At 41.8% G+C, this 20,762-nt stretch overlaps 1 protein-coding gene across 1 annotated transcript; it reads left to right on the top strand.

Annotated features, from left to right (window-relative positions):
* The first annotated feature begins 2,552 nt into the window (after positions 1 to 2,552).
* Positions 2,553 to 16,494, top strand: LOC124112327 (dual specificity protein phosphatase 12-like). The gene is made up of 7 exons (XM_046472389.2): positions 2,553 to 4,053; positions 5,363 to 5,476; positions 7,252 to 7,373; positions 9,991 to 10,084; positions 13,047 to 13,245; positions 13,488 to 13,536; positions 16,140 to 16,494. Exons 1-7 carry the CDS (start codon positions 3,788 to 3,790, stop codon positions 16,337 to 16,339), a joined length of 1,044 nt encoding a protein of 347 aa, XP_046328345.2. The 5' UTR covers positions 2,553 to 3,787; the 3' UTR covers positions 16,340 to 16,494.
* Positions 16,495 to 20,762: the final 4,268 nt, after the last annotated feature.

Here is a 20,762-nt window from a genome sequence, read left to right as displayed (position 1 = left end):
CTATGTCAATACTTTTATTTTACATTTCATTTATCTAAATACCTAACTGGTTCAATATGTTTCCAAGTGCACCGAAATTCTATGCCCTTTGTCTGTTTAATATATTCAGCAAACATTCGTCGTATCCCCTCTTATCATAGGCCCCTCCGGGCAGGACCCTTAATCTCCAGCGCTATCTATAAATTTTAATTAACACCTCCAAACGTCGCCGGACCTTACGTCTATACATACACGTGGGACAATGACCTTGCCACACGTTACGTAATACCTCGCTCTACAAAACCCGACTGACATGGTCAGTCAGGGAGACAGCCTGGACACAGCCAGAAGATCGACTCGTGTAAGTGACAGAACGGTTCTCCCACCCGGGAAGATTGGCCACTCGGTCCCGGTGTGCGTTCTGTCACGTTATTATCAACATGTACCTTTTCGACTTATTCCAAACCGTCAACAATAAACATGTCTGCTGTCGTCTAAACTTCACCCGTTGTGTCATCCGTCATCACCCTGAGCAACCATCCGAGGGCCGAAACGTACGCCCTTGGACAGAGTCAACGTGATGTTGCAAGACAATTATACGTCCACAGAAACACCATGTTTATGGCAACGTTGGCAACAGACGAATGCAGTCAGAGACCATCCTCGGAGTGGCAGGCCACGCGTAACCAATAATCGACAAGACAACTGGATTCGAACAACACACCTACGAAATCGATTCCAGCCAGCAACAGTGACTGCAAGAAGCATCCCTGGCCTTCCACGAATATCCTCACAAACTTTACGTCGCCGCCTCAGATGTGCAGGGATTGTCGTCAGAAGACCCGCCAGGCGTCCCATTTTGACAGGAAACCACCGTCAAGCACGTCTGTAGTGGTGCAGACAGCGTCTACGCTGGTCGGCCATGCAGTGGGGACAAGTTCTATTCACTGAGGAGTCTCGTTTTCACCTCAGCCACAGCAAATGGACGGATTCGAGTGTACCGACGTCCAGGTGAACAATACGTCAATCATTGTGTCATGGAAGAAGATCGGTTCGGGGGCGGCAGCGTTATGGTATGGGGTGGGATTACAGCAAGACAGAGGACCAGTTTGATGGTGGTAGAGAGAAATCTCAATGGACAGCGCTACCGCGAAGAGATCATCGGCCCTGTTGTTCTACCGTTTTTGCGTCGTCATGGACCAGGCATTACCTTTCAACATGACAACGCCCGACCTCATATTGCTCAACTTGTTCAGGATTCTCTTAAACAAAACAACGTGAATGTCATCCCCTGGCCGGCTCGCTCCCCATGTGGGAAGAGATGGATCGGCGCCTTCGACGTCAACCACGTGTTCCACAGACACTCCAGGAACTTCGAAACATGTTCCAGCAGATATGGACAGATATTCCACAGGACTTTGTGCGCCGCCTGGTCCATTCCATGAGACGAATATGTGTTGCTTGCATCGCAACCAGATGTGGACACACAACGCTTTTGATTTCTAAATTGACATTTTGGCATGTTCATTATGTTCTTTATGAAATCACCCATTTTCTGAAGTCAGTATGGCAAATTAAACCATTTGAACACTTACAGGAGTCTCTTATCTGTTGCAAACCGAAATTGTTTCAGATTTGGTAAAAACTTTGCATTAAATCTTATTCAATGTCACAGGAACTTTTGTTGTTCAGTATATATAGTTGCCATTATTTTGAAAAAATGAATGAGCAAAGTCGCGCGTGTTGAAGTGCAGGGATATTGATAAATTATGTTCGGTGAGAAATAGTAAAATCATCAATACTTGTCCTTTAGTGATACGACATATTGTATAAACAGGTGTGATCTTGATAAAATACGATGTATCCCGTCTGGGAGGGACACACACGAAGAATACAGGCTGCACTTGGCTTTCTGAATGGGGACAATAAATCTTGTGCACCCCGCAACGAAACAAAAAATGCACGTTGTTTACGAGGCAGTGAAAGACACGCGACACAGCACCAGATAACCTGAATCAACTACTGCCCTCTATCAGTTTTCATTTTTTTTGTTTTACAAAGGGAGATTGGAATATGTCGGCAAGATCCCAGGCTCGTGGTATGTGAGTTAACAGAGGACGCATAAAACCACGTATACCCCGAGTGATATTGCTGCAATTTATTTTCAAGTCTCAACGAAACCTGTATCACATGCAGTGTGCAGTTTTTTAAGTGCAGTAGACCACGAGCAGTGTGCGCTTGGCAGTAGCAATATCCTGGCTACTCTCTATGGTTTGGTACTTGAACAAAAAAACATAGCTAAATTAATAACGCTTGATACGTGGCTTCGTAAAGGCCTCTTTACACAGGGCTGCGACCTTTGTGCCACCTTTAAGCAATCAAATACTGGCCAGGACGCTCATTGGTCGCCTAAACTCAGAAAATCATGATTCTATGTAACTGCTCCAGCAGTTGTTCAGCAGTAACTGCTCGAATTGTTCAGCGTCTGCAACCACAATGAAACACTGCAGGTACACGCCCTCTATTTATAGGCAAGCTGAGGAGGCACTACAGGTAGCTCAAAAGAGGCAGAAAGGGGGCAGAAGTATTGCCATGGTGTCTCAAGGGTTGCCGTGGTCGCCGAATGGAGGCACGGCGGTCGCCACAGTCATCGTTCAATGCACGCTGTTGGTCGCCCAAATGAGGCAAAAGGGAGACAGAAGCTTCGCCCAGATTGAGAGGGAAAACTTGCAGCAGAACACAGCTATTACCTGGCGACCATTGGGCGACCACTGTGCCTTCATTCTGCAACAACGGCAATGCTTGTGCCTCCCTTCTGCCCCCTTTGAGCCACCTTTGAGCAACCAACCTCTTCGGCGACCTTTGTGCGACTGTTTTGAACATGTTCAAAAATTCACGGCGACCATGGCCTCGATGTCCGAACCTCATGTGTACCACCTTGGAACGACCTAGGCAACCAGTCTGCCTCCTTTGAGCCTCCAACGACGACCTGGCAAATAACATTGTCGCACACGGGAGGCACAAAGGTCGCCATCCTGTGTAAAGGTCCCATAAACCGACGTGTCACGTACAGGACGAAACTAACGCTTAGTCTCTGAAAAAATATATATATTTTTAGCGGGCTTAAAATTTCCAAGTCCCGTGATGGGATTCGATACAAGGACCTTCTGATCCGGGTTCAAACGTCTTGTCCACATGACCAAAGAGGTTAAGCCCGTCAGCAGACTGACGAAGTAAGGGTGTCATCTATGGGACGATTCAAGGCTCCGCTACAATAGAAACAAACAACTACATTTAAATTGTAAAGGAGCCCCAGTTAGATATGGGAACCCGTGGGAAATCTAGACTTGCTTCATTTAGGACTCTAGTACAACAGTAACGGCTGAGCGGAAGGGAAAATAGTATGCATCAGAGGCTGTGAGACAAACTAGATATAAAACTTTTTCATTTTAATTTCGTATGACATTTGAATATGACTTAACTGACTTATGCTAAGTCAACAAAATAAAGTGAAAAATAATTATTGCAGACATATGGATTCAATGGGATTTTTCCGTCCAACATGACCTGTGGACTATATATTTGGAGGAAAGCCGAGTGACGTTAATGTTTTGTGTGGTCTTCTTATCGAAAGCTTTTTGAGAGTTACCGGACTTTAATATATCCAAGATGGCTGCGCACATGAACGAGTTACAATTTCTGAAATGATTGCACAACACAAATTATACGGTTTCTTGTCATAAACAGAAGGAGGGCCGTGTTCGACCGTTTATATTTGGAGCTTTGTGTTGTTCACTTGTTGTCAACCATGCCTTCTGATCTAAACGCAATATTTGACGACCTGTACCTCGGGAGTATGGAGGCAGCTCTACACACCGACACTCTGAAGGAGCTTGGCATCACTCACATCTTGACCATTGATGACCGGCCCCTGTTACAGGAGATCACATGTCATTTCAGCTGCAAGTATGTCCATGGACTGGACCTGCAAGACACGGATCTCCTGACTTATTTTGATGAGTGTGTTGAATTCATCAACGAAGGAAGAAACAAGGGTGGAATTTTAGTTCACTGGTAAAACAATTGTTTTTTTAATGTTCAAGTCTGTTCATGCTATTTGTAGCGTTTTCTGTTAAAATGTTTTGTGAAACTGATGAAGGTTAGCAGGGTCTTTTTGACAATTCAAATGAATTAAACACTGTGATTCAGCCTCTAACTAAACCTGCTAAAGGGCAGTACATCGACTGTTCTGTGTGATTTTAATTCATACATGAAATAATTGCCAAGTGTGACGCCACAACCAAAGTCCATGCGCAATTCAATTTTCAAACCAAAGCAATAGAGCTCTGCACAGGAAGCCGTCAACCCAACATAAATTGGCTCCTCCACGGCTGTCATCAAAGCGCAACAGGGTGCTAGCACTTTGATGTGTAAAACTATTTTGTCATGTAACTCACTGTCGCAGTTGGAGTACTAGTAGTATTATAGCATGTCTATATCATTATACAAAACAATATGTAACACCCACTGAAAGGCTTCCTTTAGGCCCGTCTGTTTTTATTTCAGAAGAAATGCATTTCTTTACAAAAAAAAGAGAAAAGACAGGTCATGGGATAAACCTACACCTACGGTGTGGTCACTTGAGCAGACAATTCTCTCATGGAATAAGCCAAGCAGAGCCGATTAAGCTCAAGCTGATCAATAGTGATGGGCTATTGTTTATAAACAATGCTTCAGAATGGTCGATGTAATGGCCCCCATTGAAACATGATGATACAACCCAAACCATAATGGCATAGGCATTAAGGTGAAAACTCAATTAACTCTTAGTAACATATCATAAAGAGGACTCAAGAGCTGATACTAAATACAAGCCGAGTGTGTTTCCATATTGAAGTGAGTGAGTGAGTTGGGTTTAACGCCGCTTTTAACAGTATTCTAGTTATATCGTGGCAAGTCAGCTTAATGTGGGAGGAAAGCCTGAAGTGATGCCGATCTCGGACGTACACCACTTCAATGAAACCCACGAGCATGGGTATGGTGCTGACAAACCTAGAAACATAATCGGGGCGAACCAGGATTCGAACCCACAATCATAGGTTTCTGGCGTGCCCAAGGGACGCAACTCTGCACAGCGAATCACGGCGCCTCAGACGACTGGGCCACCCGTGGCCCCTTTCTGTATTGTAAAAAAATTCTAATTTACACACGTTCCATTGTTCTGTAATGTTCAAAGTCTCATCTGACAATAAAACTTTGATTTATTGCCATTAGTTCCTTATAATTGTAAGAATTCTTTTCTTTGTCTTGTAAACTGCATGTCATGTCTCAAGTGATAAGGAAAGTTGCAATGACAAATATTTTAACATGTTTGTGTTTGCAGTTTTGCGGGCATGTCTCGTAGCGCAACAATGGTGATTGCCTACATGATGGCCAAGTGTCAGACCGATCTTCAGGAGGCCTTGGCGTATGTCAAGAAAATGAGGAGCATAATCAGGTATGTAACCATGGTAACAATTGGATATCAAATGATTCAGCATGGTTAATGCTCCTGAAAATGTCAACATCAAAATTAACGCTTTATTAAAATTATGCCAATGTCCAGATGTCAGTGTTATACCTATACAACTCAAACAATTTACATACAAAAGTAAATGTTTGTTATCTGACACCACACTGGAGTGGTCCTGCCACGCGGCGACGGGGCATGTAAACAAACCAGACAGTCACGTGATCGATGGCCCGAAAAATCTAGAGACATTGCATTCTGGGGCGTCCGACAAAAATGTGTCGATTTGTTGATGGTGATGCATCAAGTGGTCGCTGCGCATATATATTTGTTGAGTGAAGACGATTTCTAACTTGAGCTCGCGTGGCCTGGAGCAAAGGAACTTGGGCACGATTGCTAAAGGCCTGATTTTTTATTAGTCGAACCTAGACTTGTGTTGCAGACCAACAAATGTAGGGCGCCCTGGCGGGGGCGACCATTGACATATTATCTTCTGAACCTGTTCCAAAGTCTACAAATCATAGACTGAGACATTGTGTTACCTCTCACTGAGTTCTACCAGTTTGAGGCACGCCAATAAGAAACCATTGAAAGATTTCTTCTTTGAAGCACACATCCAGTAGGCGAGGCATTGCCATTCTCACTTTAACTACATTTAGCAAGTGTGGAAAATGAGTGAGTGAGTATGGTTTTACGCCGCTTTTAGCAATATTCCAGCAATATCACAGGGGGGGGGGGGTGGACACCAGAAATGGGCTTCACACATTGTACTCATGTCGGGAATCAGACCCGGGTCTTCGGCGTGACGAGCGAACGCTTTAACCACTAGGCTACCTGACCGCCCCTATATCCCTTGTGACAATCCCTTGAACATCATTTCTTTTACTCCAATATGATACCTCTCTGTGTAAAGATCCATAGGACATTGAATCTGGTGAACCCTGAGTTAACTATGCTTAGTTTGTTTGTTGTTTTACACCATACTCAGCAATATTCCAGCTATGTGACGGCGGTCTGTAAATAATCAAGTCTGTACCAGACGATCCGGTAATTGACATCATGAGCATCGATCCACACAATTAGAATATGATGACATGCATCAACCAAGTCAGCAAGCCTGACCACCCGATCTCGTTAGTCGCCTGCTTTGACAAGCATAGTCAACCATGCACCCAATCAAAATGTTTGTTTTGTTTGTGTGTTGCTTAACGCTGCAATCAGCAATATCCCATCTATTTGATGGTGGTCTGCAAATAATAAAATCTGGACTAGACAACCCAGTGATTGATATCATGAGCATCGAACCACGTTAGCAATCAAAATGAAGGAAATGAATTGAGTCAGTCAGATATCATGCCAGGATTCTAGATTCCTCTCAGCATGCCAGTCTGATTAAAAATAATTCTTGAGTGACCTTGACAAACTTATTACCTATTGATGATAAGAATACTGAAATAGTTAGACTTGTGACTCGTGAAAATTCCGGAGTAGAATAGGTCTGCAGCAACCTATGCTTGCCGTAAAAGGTGACTATGCTTGTAATAGGCGACTAACGGGATCGGTTGGTCAGGCTCGCTGACTTGGTTGATTCATGTCATCGATCCCAATTGCGCGGATCGATGCTCATGATGTCAATCACTGGATTGTCTGGTCCAGACTCAATTATTTACAGACCACCGTCATATAGCTGGAATATTGCCGAGTGCGGCGTTAAGCAATAAAAAAACAAACAAGTTAGACTTGTATTTGACAATTGATTACAGGCCGAACCGCGGGTTCATGGAACAGCTTCAGCTGTATGAAGACATGGGGTGTCACATCGACAAGAAACACAACGGCTTCCGGATGTACAAACTCAATCAGCTAGCGCTCCGAGTACAGGCTGGTAAGTCAAGGGTTTTTGCCTTACCGTATTCGATGTAGTAAGCGCCCAGCTCTAATCATGAGCTAATAGCGCCCACGGCAACAGTTGCTAATATATTGGTTAGTGAACAATCCCAATTAGCACCCATTCCCATTGATCAATGTACACAAGACTTATTTATTCGTGTATGATACGCACTCGTGTGTTATATGCACAATTAAATTCTGGAAAAAATATATCTGTCGTGTATAATACGTACAGACTTTTCTTTTGTATCATTTCAGGCCGTCAGCATAAACCATGAAATTTACGGTCTTTCAACTCTTTTTCATTTTCACCAAATTTGTATTCTAATAAGAGCCCACTATTTCTAATTTTGAGAGCGCCATGGGCGCTTGTTACGTCAGATAGGGTATTTGTTTTTGGCTCTTAGATTCTCTCATTCACACTTTATTGTGAGAGAAAATATTACCAGATAAAATTGAGGCCCATTAGCAGTTTTGAGCCGTTTCACGGTGGTCTGTGAATAATTGAATCTGGACATGACAACCCAGTCGTTGATATTGATTATAAATAAATGCATTTGTATAGCGCAACATTCACTGTGCATAAATGCTCATGTGCACTGCAAATATCCCATGTCTGTAGGATACGATGACAAATATGTAACAAAGTCATTGATCCTGACCAACCAGTTCAGTTAGTCATCTCTTACGACTTAGAAGAAAACGTACAACTTTATGGATAACAACTTCTGGTTGATTGCGTGTAGGAACGTTTAGATGTAGATTACACTATTATCAAGCTGGGTGCCGTTTAACAAAGCGATCTTTACGATAAGGTGATCGTAGCTCCCATATCTGAATATAGAATTACGATAGTCGTAGCACAAAAGTTGTTTTGCACAGCACCCAGGAGCCCACATCTAAACATCGCTATGTGCAATATACCAGGTTGTTACCCATAAAGTTGTACGTTTGCTAACCTACTCACTATATTCTAGAATGCCAATCAAACAGTTACCTCTTACGAAAAGCATAGGTTACTGTGGACGAGGTTCAGACCTCTTATTTTCTTGTTTAACAGAAATTCTTGGTCAACACATGCTCTATTACGTCTACAGGCAAAGGTAAAGAGAACAATAATATTAGTAAACAGTTGTTGATGGGGTCAATTTTGAGGTAAATGTTTAAAAAAACACTGCTTGGAAATAATAGATTTACCTTTAAAAAAGAGAGATGTTTGTTTTAGAATCAAAACATGCAAATAAACCATTTGTTATTTAGAATTATTTTTTTAATATTAAAAAAGAAATACAGTTTATGGCCTGCAGGGTAAAAAATTGAGTGATTGTATTCAGTAAAAAATTTATATCACTGATGACAGGGTCATTAAAGCGAAAAGAGACATTAATGCTCAGTTAAATGTTATCACACTGAATGCAATGTTAAAATACCTCCAAATTTTTGTAACTTTTTATAAAATCCCAATTTTGAACAAAATATTGATCATTTCCTGCCATGGGCACTTTGTTTAGAATCTTAGATAAATCCCTGGGGGGCCCTTTTCATAATCTTCCTCAGAATTATTAATGCATGAACATTTCCTTGTGAACCATTTTTATGATGGTATGCTCACAATCTGTATGGATATTTTTGGTTGCAAACACGATATTTCAGAAGTTGTTACGAAGGTATGTTATTTGATCATCTTGATTTGTTTGGCAGATCAATTTATACTTTATAAATTATATTCATCATCAAGTTGCTTAAGTTAACTTAATAGATGATATAGCCCAGTTAAATCATTTCTTACAAATTTTTGTCATACACTTTTGTTAGTGATGATATTCCTAGTTGTCAGCATGTGTCAGGTTTGTCCATTCCAAACACAAAACTGTCAATGAACGCAATTTTAAAGGTATTTCAGATGAGCAGGTTTGTGGTTTGATTGTTTAACAAACCATTTTGTTATTTTGACCTCTTAATGAGTGAGTGAGTGAGTTGGGTTTAACACCGCTTTTAACAGTATTCCAGTTATATCACGGCATGTCAGCTTAATGTGGGAGGAAAGCCCAAAGTGATGCAGGTCTCAGACATTTACCACTTCGGTGAAACCCACGAGCACGGGTATGGTGCTGACAAACCTAGAAACATAATCAGGGCGAACTGGGATTCGAACCCACAATCGTTTCTGGCGTGCCCAAGGGATGCAACTCTGCACTGTGAATCACAACTGGGCCACCCGTGCCCCCCCTCTTAATGAATATTGGTTTTACATGTGGTGAGTTATCAATTATTTTTTGTTCACATGTTTTTAGGGTATTATCATCTGTTCACATTATCTGAGACCCGTGAAGATTCCAGGGTAGAATAGGTCTTCAGCAACCCATGCTTGTCGTAAAAGGCGACTAACGGGATCAGGTGGTCAGGCTCACTGACTTGGTTGATGCATGTCATCGATCCCAATTGTTAGGATCGATGCTCATGATATTTATCACTGGATTGTCTGGTCCAGACTCGATTATTTACAGACCGCTGTCATATAGCTGGAATATTGCCGAGTGCGGCGTTAAACATCAAACCAACCAAATCACATTATCTGAACATGTAATATTATGATGACTACTTGACTCCAGGCGTGTACTCAGGGGAGGTCCCGTCCGACATGTTTGCTGCTGATCCAGACAGCCCCGGACAAGATGATGTGGTGTACAAGTGTAGAAAGTGTCGGTGAGTATGACCAACTGTGTGTAGACCCATGTTGCTATCAGCATATGACGCCAGTATTGTCCTCAGGTCCAAGGCTGGTGAAAATTCATATGGACCAGTTAAAATAATAATGCTGTTATTCCAATTTTGAGTAACAATGGCCATTGTTTTCCGTGACAGCAACCCATGCTTGCCGTAAGAGGCGACTAACGGGATCGGGTGGTCAGGCTCGCTGCCTCGGTTGATGCATGTCATCGTATCCCAATTGTGTGGATGAATGCTCATGATGTCACTGGATTGTCTGGTCAAAATTCGATTATATAAAGCCCGTCGTCATATGGGTGGAATATTAGGCTTACAAAGATGTGTGTGTGTGTGTGTGTGTGTGTGTGTGTGTGTGTGTGTGTGTGTGCGTATGCGTGCGTGTGTGTGTGTGTGTGCGAGTTTTTGGGGGAGTGGGGGGGGGACTTATTCAAACTTGTATGTACATTCAATTTTTTCATTAGATATCATAGTTTCATCAAGAACACATTACATATATTCATCCTTTCCCCTTCACATCACAAATATGTTTAAACATAATATATTAGAGCAATAGACTTTGGTATTAGGAAGGGCCAGTAGTAGCCACTAGCACTTATGGGGGCACGGGTGGCCCAGTCGGCTAAGCGTTGCAATTTGCTGTGCAGAGTTGTGTCCCTTGGGCATGGCTGAACCCTATGATCACCAAAATTGTCTTTCTAGGTTTGTCAACACAAGACCCATGCCACCAAATTTACGATCTTTCAACTCTGTTTCTTTTCACCAAAATAATATTCTAATAAGAGCCCCCTATTTCTAATTTTGAGAATGCCCGGAGCACTTATTACGTTGAATATGGTATTATTTGTTTGATACTATCTCCTGGCAACCAATATTGAGGTCCGGCCTAGACACTCTATACCTGTCAAATGTTGAGTTGTATAGTTTTATGTTATATTCCTTAGGTCATGACGTGTTACATTTTCAACATCTCCTAGGAAACCACAAGGCTTTTGAAACTGAAATGCCTGGCTATTCCCAGCAATGGGAATAAAGCATGAGTGTGCAGGTCCAATTCTTAGCATGGCAGCCATATTGAAAACATCATTTTGCCCTTTATATTTGCAGTTATCATGTCATCTTCCCAAGGCAAACTAGGCTGGTATTATGGAGATACGTTTTGGCTGGACTAACTAGTCTTTACATAGTCTAATCAAAATCGCGCACCGAAATTGAAATCCGGTTCGTAAACTGTCGTGCAGATTTCGGTCGATTGCAGGATTTGAAAAGCATGTGCACCACAAACTCGTTGTCAGCAGATATTTTCCAAATCGTTACATGTTTTTGAATCAAGGTGCCCACGTGATTTGATGCATTTCGCGATGTAAGACCCGTTTTATCACAATATAGATCTTGATTATCGATCAGATCATCCTGACCGGGCGCCACCGTTTTGTGTGAAGCAAACGCAAATGATACGAGAGGTGGAATCTGATTGGTCCTTAGGAGAGGCTTAGAAGGGACATTACTTGTAAAAACCACTGGTGGCACTACGATCGAGCCCAGTAATTCCAGCCTAGTTCGGCAAGGGTGGAAACTGGACTTTTAAAGTCAGTTAACTCTCTTGCCTCGGGAAGATGTTATCATGTAGTTTGCAGAATTACATATGGTGTGATGAAATAACATGTTCATGCAGTGTTTCCACTGGCTTTTGATACTGTCAGTCCTGGTAGACTGGCAACACTAAAAAATACCAGTCCCATCCTAATTTTGGTCAGTCCCAACTTTCAACAAAAAAAACATATAAAAATTACCTGGTTTTAATTCATTCAACATGACATTATCTCTGAAGTAACTTAGTTAGATCTACACATCATTCACACAAAGTTCAGTCACAATATTCTCTTTTATTTTTATATTTCAAGACTAAGTTGCTACAAATATATATTTAACCTCGAACCAAAGGAAAATGCACTAAAAATAGACAAGGGGAAACCCTGAAGGCAACAGACAAGCTGACTTCATTCGAAAAATAGACTTATTATTTATGAATATCGCCGATGTTTTGTTCAACAACAAAGATTTATAAGGTCCACAGGGACTGGCAGTTACATGAATTACCTGTCCAAGACCAATTTTACCGGTAAAAAAACTGGTAATTACTGGTAAACGGGAACACTGTCATGGCACTCAATGTAATGTTGGGAACCTCCCTATGCCCATTCTCTTCAAGATTTAAGTCTTCAGTCAACTCTTGGTAACATATATCTACATCAAAAACACAGAGGGGGCACGGGTGGCCCAGTCGTCTAAGGCGCCACGATTCGCTGTGCAGAGTTGCGTCCCTTGGGCACGGAAACCTATGATTGTGGGTTCAAATCCCGGTTCGCCCCGATTGTGTTTCTAGGTTTGTCAGCACCATACCCGTGCTCGTGGGTTTCAACGAAGTGGTAAACGTCTGAGACCTGCATCACTTCAGGCTTTCCTCCCACATTAAGCTGACATGCCGCCATATAACTGGAATACTGTTAAAAGCGGCGTTAAACCCAACTCACTCATTCGAAAACACAGAACACTTTCTCCTAATTATATAACATCACTAGGGTGGTAGCCTAGTGGTTCAAGCATTTCCTCATTCCACTTATGACTGGTACAGGTTCTATTCCCCACATGGGTACAATGTGTGAAGACCATTTCGGGAATTGTGATATTGCTGGACTATTGTTACAAATGGCATAAAACATAACTCACTCAGAACAACACAACACTTACCACAATTCTGTGAGTGAGTGAGCTTTTAGCAATATTCCAGCAATATCATAGCAGGGGACACCAGAAATGGGCTTCACACATTATACCCATGTGGGGAATCGAACCAGGGTCTTCAGCATGATGAGCAAACACTTTAACCACTAGGCTACCCCACAATTCAGTGCCATTAAAATACAACGTTTTGTTGCAGAACATCTCTCTTCCGAAAGTCTGTCCTACTAAGTCACGCTATTGGCGAAGGGGAATCAGCATTCGACTGGCGGGGGAAACAGTCAGCCAATCACAGGACGGACGAAGACAAGGCCAAGTCAGAGATGATATGCAAGAAATCCTTGTTTATAGAGCCTGTTAAATGGATGGCTGGAACGGTGGAAAATATTGAGGGGAAGGTAAGAAAAAAGCTGGCTTGCTTACAATTTTCAAGTTTATAAAGATTGGCATCAAATTATCTTTTTGATAACCATCTTCTTTTTTCCAACCATCTTTTTCTATGAGATATTGCTAGAATATTGATGATTGGGGTGTAGGGCCCTACGTATCTCATGAGGATTGAGGAAAAAGCATGCAAGGAAATTGTGAGGAAGTCAGGGAATAATGAATTTGACTTAATGAACTATGTGTCCTCTTTCAGCTCTTTTGTCCAAAATGTTCATCCAAGATAGGCTCCTTCATATGGTATGGTAAGTACACATTCTGACCTTATGAATATTCATGGAAAGGAGTGTTTAAGTTCTAAGAGTTTCAGGTTAAACATTTTCTAATATGCGAATCAAACATTATGTAGACAGGTTGAGACTTTCAGACACTGTCTGCCTAGGAGACCACAACATAGATAAACCAAACTGCCACACTTCCCCTACTTCTAAACCAACTATCCTGGTTAATCCAGCTGCATCAATGTTTTGACGAACTCCTTTAACTAATAGCTGCTCACTCAGATGCCATAGGTGTCTAACGTAACACAAATAGTGGCCGAGTTGTCTATGGCTCCACAAGTAGTGGCAGAGTTGTCTAATGTTCCACAAATAGTGGCCGAGTTGTCAAAGGCTCCACAATTAGTGGCCGAGTTGTCTAAGGCTCCACAAATAGTGGCCGAGTTGTCTAAGGCTCCACAAATAGTGGCCGAGTTGTCTAAGGCTCCACAGATAGTGGCCGAGTTGTCTATGGCTCCACAAATAGTGGCCGAGTTGTCTAAGGCTCCACAAATAGTGGCCGAGTTGTCTAAGGCTCCACAATTAGTGGCCGAGTTGTCAAAGGCTCCACAATTAGTGGCCGAGTTGTCTAAGGCTCCACAAATAGTGGCCGAGTTGTCAAAGGCTCCACAATTAGTGGCTGAGTTGTCTAAGGCTCCACAAGTAGTGGCCGAGTTGTCAAAGGCTCCACAATTAGTGGCAGAGTCATCTAAGGCTCCACAAATAGCGGCAGAGTTGTCTAAGGCTCCACAAAAAGTGGACAAGTTCTCTAAGGCTCTGCAATTAGTGGCCTAGTTGTTTAAGACTCAACAAATAGTAGTCGAGTTGTTAAAGGCTCTACAAATAGTGGTGGAGTTGTCTAAGGCTCCACAAAAAGTGGACAAGTTGTTTAAAACTCCACAAATAGTGGCTGAGATGTTTGATGCTCCACAAATAGTGGTAGAGTTGTCTAATGCTCCACAAAAAGTGCACAAGTTGTCTAAGGCTCAGCAAAGAGTGGCAGAGTTGTCTAAGGCTCCACAAATATTATTGGAGTTGTCTAAGGCATCACTAGTGGCCGAGTTGTCTAAGGCACTGCAATTAGCTGTCCTTTCCATGACCTTGGCTTTACATGCTTTATATGCTTTACATACACTACGTTCCCTTATCACCCGCGAATACATAGGGCTGCCAATTGATGTAGTGTTTTAAGACTGTTAATGAGATGAGGCTGTGTATCTTACAGATGTCTCCGCTCTGTGCATGAACTTTGTGCATACCCTATCTTGGCCAGACATTCAAGCAATGTGTAGAGCCAGAGGATGCAAGAACCACTGCTCTTTATGAGATGTGAAGGACCCATCTTGCTGGAAGCATATTCATTAGTTACAAATAGCACATCTAGCACATACCGACGCCATGTATATGCTTGTCGTAAAAGGCGACTAACGGGATCGGGTGGTCAGGCTCGCTGACTTGGTTGATGCATGTCATCGATCCCAATTGCGTGGATCAGTGCTAATGATATCAATCACTGGATTGTCTGGTCTATTTACAGACCGCCGTCATATAGCTGGAATATTGCTGAGTGCGGCGTTAAACAATAAACCAACCAACCAACCGACGCAATGTACTCAGGTTACCACCTCCGCGGTCTAGTGGCAAAGCATTCACTCGGAGAGTGGAAGGTCCAGGGTTCGATCCCCGGCCACGTCATATCAAAAGATGTTAAAAGATGGTACTTGTTGTTACCCTGCTTGGTGTTCAGCATAAGTGGATTAAATCTCATTAAAATCAGATCTTAGTTCTCGCTGCCGCTAACCAAAGATCTGAGGACATCCCATTAAGGATCACGTCAGACCGACCTTTCGCAAACTCTGACCGACCAATTACTGACAAGTGACCGACCAGTGGAATTACTGACAAGAAGTTGACATTAGCCAATCAGAAGGCAGCTTTCTCGTGCTTTACGGCACTAATTTCAAATTGCCGACTACGCTTCGAAACATATTTTGACAAATTCTCTCTTAAAAATTTGAAACCTGATCAACAAAACATGCATGAATGGCTAAAATATGCTCTAGATTGTATAGATTCAGTCGTTAAGCCCGTAACTATTGTTCGGAATACCCCGTTTTAAAGTTTTCGAGGCTGCATGATTAGAATTCACATTTTGACTGTCACTTTCATGATCTGGTAAGCGACGCTCTGATTTGTCGGATGAAAGGTCATTCTGACGTGACCCCTAATGGGATGTCCTGAGATCTTTGTTTAGCGGTAGCGAGAACTAAGATCTGATTTTAATTAGATTGAAGTGGATTAAACAAGGACTGGTCGGCTCGGAGTCAGTACAATGTGTCTGAATGGGGTATTCATGTTAAACTAAGGCATGGTATCTCAGTGAGCTAGCACTATGAAATTGGCATTAGTCGGGACTAGTTCAAGCAGCCACACACACACGTATATGCATGTCGTACAAGTGCAATAATCTTGAAAGCGACGTTACACCCAAATTCTCCTCACCTCAGACAATAGGGGAACATCGTGTATTCCAGCTTGTGAAGAATTGTAATTAAACATTGTTGTAAAACAAAGACATCCTATTGTTGTAGGCGAAAGATGCCCTTGTGGGTCATGGGTAGCGCCAGCCTTCCATATTCAAAACTCAAAGGTTGACGAGGTCATACCCTGCCCTGCAATCAAGATCGCACAGCCTCGTCCACTGGTCAATCAACAGCTGCCTGTCATGCACGTCCCTGGTCCACTGGACGAACTGGCGCAGCTGAATGATGCGCTTAGTCAGACATTATGATGAAACTCCTGTGACAAATGGCCGCTATGACTTAGAATGTGTTTGTATTACATTAAGATTAATAATACCGTATTTGACGTAATAAGCGCCCCGCTCTAACAAGCGCCCACGGCGATATTTACTAATATATTGACTAGGGAACAATCCCAATTAGCACCCTTCCAATTGATCAATGTACAAAAGACTTGTTTATTCGCGTATAATACGCACTCGTGTGTTATATGCACCCTTAATTATGGAATATATATCTGTTGTATATAAACATTTCAGGCTGTCAGCATAAACCATGAAATTTATCTTTCAACTCTGTTTTTTTCACCAAAATAATATTCTAATAAGAGCTCCCTATTTCTAATTTTGAGAGTGCCCTGGGCGCTTATTACGTCGAATACGGTATGTGATTTGTGAGGAATTGTATATATGATCATGGCAAATCATTCACTTGTTTGTCAGACTTAATGCTGGATGAGACTTTATAAATCATAAAGGTCTCTATTCCAAATATCTATTTCATCATTTAAATATGTTGGAAACTGCGTAAAGTATCCAGACCAAAACATCTCTATTTCAGTGTAATAGTGAGGTTATTAGTACTAATTACCCATAAACTTGGATTACTTACACTGTTGGGATAATCAACATTAAATATCAGCTTGGAAAAGAGACTTGCTAAAGATACAAAAATATAATCTCTTGTGAAAAAAACTAAAAATCCATACTTTTTTAAATTGTAGTTCTACTACGTCGGATGTTGGAGGTTTACATGAGATTGTACGGAATGATTGCATATTTAGAGCAAGAGTGGGACATTAAGTTCCACCAGATATGATGAATCTGGATGGAGTTATTGGGTGGGAAGTGAAGGCATGTAAACCTCCATCCTTCCATGACGTAGCAGAGCTAGTCACTTCAGCTTACAGGTAAGTCTCATTGTAAGTCACAATGCTTCCAATCTCATTAAAATCCGATCTTAGTTCTCGCTACCGCTAAACAAAGATCTGAGGACATCCCTTGACGGGTCATGTCAGACTGACCTTGCGCGAACTTTGATTGACCAATGGAATGACTGACAAGAAGTCAACATTAGCCAATCAGAAGGCAGCTTACTCGTGCTTTACGGCACTAATTTCAAATTGGCGACTACGCTTTGAAATACATTTTGACAAATTCTCGATTAAACATCTGAACAAAACATTCTGGAATGGCTAATAGATGGTCTAGATTGTATGGATTCAGTCGTTAACCCCGTAACTATCGTTCAGAATACCCCATGTAAAAGGTTTTCGAGGATGCATGATTAGAAATCACATTCTGACTGTCACTTTCATGATCTGGTAAGCGACGCTCTGATTGGTGGGATGTCCTCAGATCTTTGTTTAGCAGCAGAGAGAACTACGATCTGATTTTAATGAGATTGCAATGCTTCCCGTGTCCATGAAATTTTAAAGTCGCTTGGGTAACAAAATCACAAGTGAGCAACAGCTAAATGACAAATATTTTTTAAAGACATGACATTGAGCTGGTTTCATTAAATCCACATGTCAACGTACAGTCGGGGGTCAACACCAGAAGGAAACCATGAAATATGCAACAATTGTTCATGAAACTTCATGAAACAGACAGGTTAACCTTAAGTCAATAAGAGGCGGTAAGGTAGCCTAGTGGTTAAAGCGTTTGCTTGTCATGCTGAAGACCCGGGTTCGATTCCCGAATGGGTACAATGTGTCAAGCTCATTTCCGGCTGATCTTAGATGATTCTTTCAACAAGTGAAGCATAAAACAGTCAGTTAGCTTCTTGTCAATGATGTTGAGAGTCTTGAGACTGCAGCCTGTAGGCTTGGAGATAAAGCCCACGAAATGGGTAGTTTCAGTGTCAACAAAGATCCAGGCAGGAGTTATCTCCCATTGACTGGTCATACACAGGCAACTGAGATCTGTCCCTAATCTCATTAAAATCGGATATTAGTTCTCATTACTGCTAAACAAAGATCTGAGGACATCCCATTGCGGGTCATGTCAGAACGACCTTTCATCTGACCAATCAGAACATCGCTTATCAGATCATGAAAGTGACAGTTGGAAATTACATCGTATCCCTTCATCGAATTCAGGGAAACGAACAGATCATAACAAGTAAAATTGGTCAATACAAATTTGAAATTTGAGACATGATGATTTACCGATTAAATTGTATTTCCTGTTCTGATAGGCACTGTTTTCTATGGAGAGATTAAGATTACTATCTGTATTTTCTTGTAAACAAAACCGGAAGTAGAAATCAGCTGTACACACATTTTTTTTAATCTACTGGTGATTCCGTAGCCTTATTGGCTGCTGTGTTAGATTTGTCAATGTCTTCTTACTTGCATGCCCAAAATTTTATGTCTAAAAAAAGGGTTATATAACTGGTCACCGTATGGCACCAACACAACCTGTCCACAACAGGGTGGGAGCCAGTTTTAGTTCAATATTCAATCTGCTGTTTCCTTCTATGCTCACATGATCAATTTAACGCGTGTCCATACCAGCAATAACCACAGCATTGTCTTTCTATTTATGAACGGACACCATGCCTCGCACCATGACAACTCTGCTCAAAAGCAAATGACATGTTCAATAGCTGTGCACAATCTCAAAGAATCCGGAAGCATTGTGATGTTTTGTTTGTTTGTTGTTTAACACCTCACTCAGCAATATTCCAGCTACATGACACGGTCTGTAAATAATCGAGTCTGGACAGACAATCCAGTGACTGCAATCATAAGCCTTGATCCATGTAATTGGGATACGATGACATGCATCAACCAAGTTTGCGTGCCTGACCACCCGATCCCAGCTGCCTCTTACGATAATCATAGTCACCTATTCTACCCCGGATCTTCACGGGTAGCATTGTGATGTAGCGAAATTGAGTGTTATTTAAATATTGCTGTTGTCGGTCATATGCGTTTTTAGAACAAATTCCTAGATCCGTACCAGTTTGACTCGGCATTCCAGTGACCCTGAAAGGGACTTTGTCCTTTGTTCGGGATAAAGCACACAGCAGGTCTGACAAACAAGTAACAGATTTGTTGTGCTCTCTATTGTTTGTTTCCAGTGTTTGAGAATCCACTAAGTTGGGATTGTACGGTTATGTTTGTTGTTATTGACATGCTGATGTTGTTATAATCTGGAGACTCCCTTAAGCCATACAGCTCACTCCAGAAGCAACCCTGGCATGCTTAGTGTTGGTAGTCATTTGCATGCATAGCAGAGATATAATGTGGTGAAGGGATTCTGTATGTTACTGTCCGTGTTACCTGGAGTTGCCCAGTGACTACACTGAAACCACCGATTTCATTCTCCCATTAGTATGTGTGGATCCTATTGTTTGTGTTCCTTGCCATGATATTGCTGGGATGTTGTTTAAACCAGCTTAAAATTCTACTCACTCACTCACTTAATTCTCAGACTTTATGATGTGGTTTACATATGGCGTCATGTTTTTGTGGTGTTTCTTTTCACATACTAACATCTTCCTGAGGCAAGGGAGTTAACTGACTGTGAAAGTCCAGTTTCAACTCTTGCTGAACTAGGCTGGAATTATGGAGTTATATTTTGGCTGGACTAACGAGTCAATGCATAGTCCAATCAATATCGTGTAACAAAATCGACATTCGGTTCATAAACTGTCGCCTAGATTTGGTTGATTGCAGATTTGCAAAGCATGTGTACCGCCAATTTAGCGTCAACTTATATATTCCAAATCTTGTCATGTTTTTAATCAAGGTGCTCACATTATTTGATGCACTTTGCAAGGTAAGACCTGTTTTATTACAATGTAGATCCTGATTATCAATCAGATCGTCTAGACTGGGTGCCAACATTTTGCTTGAAGCAATAGCAAGTTATATGAGAGGTGGAATCTGAATGGTCAATAGGAGGGACTCAGAAGGGTCATGACCAGTAATTCCCACTGATGGCGCTACGATCGAACCTGGAAATTCCAGCCAAGTTTGGCAAGGGTGGAAACTTGACTCTTCAAGTCAGTTAACTCCCTTGCTTTGGGGAGATGCAGACTTATGGCAATTGACCTTGTTTTCTGCATACCCAAAACTTGAGGAAAGTGATTGTGATACATATCTAACAGTTGCAATGACCCCATGGTTTGCCCTGAGACCCGAGGAGGAACCTGCTGTCATGCCAGATAAACAACTGGTTGTCAGGGAAATAATCCTTTGGTTTTACAGCCATTTTACTTGAACATGTTTGAGCAAATGTTATTAAAACCACACAAAACCTCTACTGTCTATTGTTTTTCATGAGTTTGAAGTTTGATGTCTGAGGTTAGCTCACCTGACTGTAAGTGAAGCATGTCATGTTCAGTGTCCATCCTTTACCAAAATCAGCATCTGCAAACATCTCCTCCTCAGAGACTACATGG

Source organism: Haliotis rufescens, unplaced genomic scaffold (assembly GCF_023055435.1).
Source record: "Haliotis rufescens isolate VD_foot unplaced genomic scaffold, xgHalRufe1.0.p SCAF_8, whole genome shotgun sequence".
In the NCBI taxonomy this organism is placed as follows: domain Eukaryota; kingdom Metazoa; phylum Mollusca; class Gastropoda; order Lepetellida; family Haliotidae; genus Haliotis; species Haliotis rufescens.
Note: the sequence above shows the minus strand (reverse complement) of the source record. Positions and strands in the feature narration are given on the sequence as shown.

What these genes read in the sequence shown, in the direction of transcription:
- LOC124112327 (XM_046472389.2), top strand. Translation starts at nt 3,788, where the DNA reads ATGCCTTCTGATCTAAACGCAATATTTGACGACCTGTACCTCGGGAGT. An exon ending in GGTGGAATTTTAGTTCACTG is followed by an intron (nt 4,054 to 5,362) that starts GTAAAACAATTG and finishes TTGTGTTTGCAG; the next exon opens with TTTTGCGGGCATGTCTCGTA. An exon ending in AAAATGAGGAGCATAATCAG is followed by an intron (nt 5,477 to 7,251) that starts GTATGTAACCAT and finishes AATTGATTACAG; the next exon opens with GCCGAACCGCGGGTTCATGG.